This window comes from Apteryx mantelli, chromosome 14, assembly GCF_036417845.1.
Source record: "Apteryx mantelli isolate bAptMan1 chromosome 14, bAptMan1.hap1, whole genome shotgun sequence".
NCBI classification, from domain to species: Eukaryota; Metazoa; Chordata; class Aves; order Apterygiformes; family Apterygidae; genus Apteryx; species Apteryx mantelli.
Window position 1 is genome coordinate 4,625,165 of NC_089991.1, and position 5,978 is coordinate 4,631,142.

Here is a 5,978-nt window from a genome sequence, read left to right on the forward strand (position 1 = left end):
TGAAACAAGCTTTAGCTATCGGGCTCAGGTTGTAGTATCCCCGAAAAATCAGCAGGTTGCGCCAGTTGATCAGCCAAAAGACATGTTTGGTCGTGTCGTGTTAAATGCATAACGTGCTGTAGAACACCTAAATATATGGCCTTTATCTGCAGCTTATGCTTACATATGGAAGAAAGTCGTGTTCTTGTGCACAATTCCGATTTAAAACTCCACGTGGAATTTCTTTTGCCTTTATTGATATGATTGCCAGGCCTGAGCCATGCAGGTGTTAGTTGGGAGGAGGCAGGAACATAAAAGGAAACTTTCTGCTACCTATGTCCTGTCTTCTGAGAAAATGAACCACTGGCTGAATCCTCCAAAAGCCCTTTAACACTTGGAGAAGTAGAAGGGAATTGCGCAGATTTGGATTACAGCTGGGGCAGTTTGGACTTCACAGGCTGGGATGAGGCTTGTATCTCCGTCTTGGGGCATAAACCCCAACGTGGCAACGAAAAGGATCCCGGCAGCAGGGTGAACTAGCACGGAAACAAAGCGGTTCTGGATGGTCCAAGTTTGCCGGCTCTTTCTTAAAATGCCCGGTTGCCCCGTTCCCTCCTCGCAGCATCCCTTCCCCTCCCCTCGAGGACTTCTGCGGCTCTTACCAGCCCTTTACTTTCTTCCGGGAGTCAGCTAGGAATTGCACTTTCCCTTCTTCCTCAGCCGCTGATATGTTATCGATAGACTGAAAAAATACAGCTGGATTTACTCATGCCGCTTGCCACAAGCGCAAAGCCTAAAGCAGAAAGCGGCGTTTACCTTTTCCTCCCCGCTGCCGGAGCTGCTGCCCCGGCGCGTCCTCCCTCGGAAGCTTTAACTTTCGCCGCCCGCAGCGGCCCAAACTGGGAGGTCGCAGCAAAACCTGGCGGAGCGTCGTGCTGCGAGCTGCTTCTCCGCAAGGCCGCCGCGCTCCCGGCGGCGGGCAGCGCCGGCTCGGGGCCCTCTCCGAATTGCAGCGGGGCAGGGGCTCGCGCCGGGAGGTCTCGGCTGCTGTTCTGCATTCGTATCCCTCCCCGGTCCCTGATGCCACCCACGTCCCGTGCGTTAGAAGGGGGGCGATGGGATCGTCTGTCCTTATTAACGTCTTCCTGCTGCATGTGGTAGCTGGGGGGACAAGCGTGACGGGGAAGAGCTTACTTGCCCCCCAAAAAACAGCGTTGGATCATGTTCTGACTCCCGTATGGTGACTAAAATCAAGCATAAATGTTAATGACAAAAAGCAGTCTGGGTGCGGCAGAGGAATCCTGAAGCAGGAGTTTGGGGGAAAAGGAGCAAGTTTCTTCATTAACGTTGTTTTACATTTTTTTGAGGCAGGTCCCAGGAAAGGGGTTTCGGCTTTATACGGGGTTTTTTTGCAAGCTGTGTTTAAAAAACAAAACAAAACCCAAGCCAAGCTTTGTGACAGCACCAAAAAAATTCGAAACAATTTGGAGCGAAACCTTCCTTTAATAACATCACTTCCCATACATAAGCAAAGGGCAGATTTGGGGCTTACTGAAGAAATACGGCTGCAAAGCGAGCAGAGAAGCGCTAGCTTGGCGTGTTACAGCACGGGTGGCGGCGTGGCTGGTGGCCGTCGAGAGAACCTCCTTCTCCCGAACAGACGCTCTTCCCTTCGCGATTGCTTCAGCGTTCGTTTGGCTACTAACGCGGCGGCGTGCAGGGGACGTCAACGGCTTCAACGCGTTTGTTCCACCTCGCTCTGGGCCCCTTGGTGTGCAGCTAACCACCAGCGTTTTGTTCGAGGGCGCGTTGCTTGCTTTGTAGAAAGCAGAGCCCTGTTCTAGGTTCGGTGGCTTCCACTTTGCTCGAGTGACGGTCCACGCGCAGGCAATTTAATGAATACACAAGCGATGGGCTGAAAGCTTCGTTTCCGATGCGCCGTCTTCCCTCTACAGGTTGGGCGTCGGGTCGGTTAAGTCACAGTTCTGGACGTGGACGTGGGAGGTGATGCCTCGGTACACGCTTTGCATGGGCAGCAGGACACCGATTTTCTCGCCCTTCCTGACGGCGCCGCTGTGCTTGACCGGTTTGATGTAGAACATCTTAATGCAGAATCCTGTTAACAGGGGACAGGCAAGGGAGGGGGAACCGCTGCTCCCATGAAATGGTTCAGAAACCCGACAAAGTCATAAAATTCAGAGGCAAAGTGTAAACGACAGGCAAAAAGACCGTTTGAGCTATGGCAACAGGAAAAGTTGCAGAAAATGTGATGCTGCAATAGCATCGAGTGTAGAGATTAGGAAAAGGAGTGAATTAACAGGGAGAAGAGTGGGGAAAAGGGACAGCTGTGGGTAAAACTGCATGAGCAAGTAAAAGGCACGCTGCTGTTCCTTTAATTATCCAAAATGTGCAAATGCACCAGCCCGACCCCTTTGATTTTTTAAATGGAGATGAAATGCTATAATCTGTAGTTATCACCCTCATCCCTTGTTCCCCTAGTGTTTGAAAGGATGATTAACCACAGCTGGTTCATGCACAGATCTCGCCATCAGTGGCACCCAGAGCATGGCCCAGTTACGTGCATGAGAGGCTGCAACCACATCTGGGTGTCAGCTGTAAATGCTATTGTGGAGGGTTGTTTCTAAAAGGGCCTCTGATTGCCGTCAAAATTATGGGATTATCCACCTGGATGTAGCCCGGTTTGCTCTTGCTATGACTCGGGCATCCTGCTACGACTCATAACGTTAAGTAACTCAAAGTGTCCTATTGGCCTCTGGTAGCGGTTGGATTTAGCAGGTCTCGCAGGACCCGGCTCCCCAAGGCCTCCCGTTGTATCTCTGCTTTCTAGAAGTATTTGCTGGTTATCGTCCTCTCAATCTAGCGAGTGCGCTTTTCCTGTGTAAACAGATCCTGGATTTCTAGGTTATCCTTTCGCTTGGATTCCCATGCCACAAAACTGCAGTTCTGGCCAAGTTCACAATTTTGGGCTCATTTTAAAATCCTGCAAACGAACCGGAGCTCTGCAATCAGGGTTTGTAAAAGGCACGTCTTAAAGCTTTGGTACCTGATCCGGAAAGCTGCACTCCGTCATCGATGGCATTGCCATTGCCGTACGGCCTGGCTTGCCTGTCAATCTTCCCCGTGAACGGCGCGTAGACCGCGGCCCCATCCTTGCACACCACGTCCACCCCTCTGTGTCGCCCCCCGCCTCTGCAAAAGAAGAGCAAAGCGTCCACGTGTCCGTACGCGGCGGATCTGCACCCGCCCTTCCAGCTGGGAACCCGAGAGGAGCACAAGTGCTCCGGGGCAAAGCTGCTTCGCCGGTGGGAGCCCGCGTCTGCCCAGCGATGGCTCAGCAGACGGAGTCACCCTTGGGCCTTCGACAGAAGACTGGAAATAGGGTAGCATGGTCTAACGAGATGAGGACAAGGTAAGATACTGTTTTACAGTGGCTAAAATTGCCAGAAAAAGAGGGCAAGCTCCGTGGACACGGTTCCAAAGTTGAAATCTCTTTGTGTTTGGGTGAGCCCCGGGCAAGCTTTTCCAGAGGATTTTAAGTCTCTGAGAGCACCGAGTCTTCCACCCCCCACCCCATTCCTCTTGCCCACTTTTTTAACGTTTTGTTTTGTTTTTAGGAATTTCTCCAGTGCAGCACGGCCGCCCGTCTTCACCTGGGGCGGTTGTATCCCCCGCAGCCCTTGGAGTCGCAGCCTCTGATTTGGTTTGCAGCTTCGCTTGAGCAGATATTTGCCCACTGTGCTGCGGCAGCTAGAAAAAAAGGAAAGAGAAGGGCAAAAGATGAAACCCCCAGGCTAGAAATAGGATTTCCCAGCCCCTGTTATTTCCTAGCTGCTGCTGCTAACTTCCCTATGGGGCTAAATGAAAACCTGAAGGCATGATTGAAGGTCTGTTGAAATCGATAGTAAGGCTCCTCCGGGCTTTGCTGTAGCCATGGATCAGGCTTCAGGGAGCTAGAAAGTTAGTCATCTTTTATTGCAAGTTAATTTTAGGAATGCAACAAAACAGATCTTTTCCTGTTTTCTGTTTTGCCCAGTGACACCTGAGGGCGCTTAAAGCAGTGACGTTAAAGCAAAAATACAGAACAAATGACAGAGAATAGGTCTGGAGGGGATTTTGCCCCCAAGACGGGCAGTGCCTGCAGGTGAACCGATCCACCCCTGGATCTCGTGACATTGAACCTCAGCTATGAAAAGATGGGGCTGAGAGAGACCCAGCAAGCCCACTCCTGCTCCCTGACGTGGGAGCCGGTCCGAAGCCAAGGCTGTCAGCTAGCTTTTACTAGTTGCGCTTTCTACCTTGCAGCCAGAATGGTGCATCTCCATGTTTCTTATTGCCCTCTCCAGCCGTCATCCCCTGCTGTCGAAACCCTGCTGCTCCTGTGGCTCTAGCGTTGCCCTGCGAGGGGACGACGGGGGAAAGGCAACGCCGGGCTGAGGACCTTCAGCAAGCCCTGCTCGCCCCACCACAAGGACGGGGGGCTTCCAAGTGCTGCTGCCGCTGCTCCCCGCGGTCCCTACGGGCTGGGAACGGGGCTGGTCTAGCGCAAAGCAGCGAGCTGAGGGTCGTTCCCCGGTGTGCGTGATGCCGCCGCGCCATCCCTCGTGGTCCCTGGGAGTGTGCGCAAATAGAGGAAATGATCCGTTTGCATCAGAAGGATGGGTGTTAAAAGGATACAGGAAACCTCTAATGCCTTCCTCCAGCGAAACAGCCCTTTGTTCTAGGTGTTCTTCGTTTATTTTAACGGATTATGCATTCTTTGTGAAAGCAAAGGTGATAACGTTAAATACAGAAACATCTGTGGCAGCACTTCATGCTCAGCAGGCTGATCTTTAAGCGAAAGGCTTTTAAGAAAAAATACATGCTGTTAATAACCGAAATGCTTTAACCTGCCCTTTCTTATTGAATCACCACAGATTGTTGCTCCTCAGAAGATTTGACTACAATTCTTTACCACAACTAAAGAGGCTTTCCCAGGGAGGTTTCTATGCAATGTGAGGGGAGTTATTTTTGAAAGCATAAAACGGCAGTCAAAAATACATCAGTTCCTATATCCTTACAGATGAGCTTCAGCAAAAAAAAAAAAAAAGAAAGAAGGAAAAAAAGAAAAAAGGGAAAGAAGGCAGTTTGCAAAGAGCAATGTTTACAAAAAAAATCTGCTAACTTACCGCTGGAGATTGCAATTGCGAAAATGACTGCTGTGACTCGATGCATTTTCATGTGCCTTGGGAGCTCTGTTTTCACACTGAAAGGTCTAAAATACTTTGCTTTCTATTTATACATCCCAACAGAGGCTGTAGCCAATTTTTTGCAGCCAATCAGAAAATTTATGTGACACTAGTTCTTTTGCTTCCAGATTCAAGCCAAATAGCAAGAATGGACAACAACCCTGGCTTTGAGGTGTACCAGCAGCCCGGCTAATTGGTGGTGTAGCGACTCCAACCTATTTAGCAATAGTAGCTAAATACTATTTTGTTTGCAACTGAACACTGACTTTTAAAGCCAGACTTTAAGGACAATTTATAGCTATTTCTCTTCATTCCTGCCTCTTGCACAATCCTGGAGTTTAGCAAGATAATTTGGGTGGAGAAAGGGAAAAGAATTCAAATGAACTTTAAAAATATCTGGGCAGATAAGTACCTCGTGCTCCCACCACTGCTGCTGCTGCTTCTTGGAAGAAATTGAGCCAAGTGGACTCATCCTCAAAGCCCTCAACTTTGTGCTGGTAAAGCTATGTATTCTGATCAGGCAGCACTTAAAACGAGACCCTTTTACCCCATATTTATTAATAAGTCAGCTTTATTATGCCCCCCAGATACTGCCATGTCGCTGATGAGATACCTTCAGTGCGACCAGGGGGAAGAGACACATGTTTACAATCTTCGCTGTGCCTGAACGGAAAAAGTAAGAAACCCTATAATATTGTGGCTGAACAAAATTACAGGAAATTCAAGAAATAGAGAACCCTGGAGCACGAACAA

General features: G+C 49.8%; 1 protein-coding gene across 1 annotated transcript; it reads right to left on the reverse strand.

The window, feature by feature from the left end:
- Window positions 1-1,474: 1,474 nt before the first annotated feature.
- On the reverse strand, window positions 1,475-5,442 carry LOC106487200 (leukocyte cell-derived chemotaxin-2-like). Its single transcript, XM_013945904.2, has 4 exons — window positions 5,166-5,442; window positions 3,651-3,747; window positions 3,044-3,189; window positions 1,475-2,095 (listed from the first exon to the last, which is right to left on the reverse strand). The coding sequence occupies exons 1-4, from the start codon at window positions 5,215-5,217 to the stop codon at window positions 1,929-1,931; spliced, it is 462 nt and encodes a 153-aa protein (XP_013801358.2). The 5' UTR covers window positions 5,218-5,442; the 3' UTR covers window positions 1,475-1,928.
- Window positions 5,443-5,978: the final 536 nt, after the last annotated feature.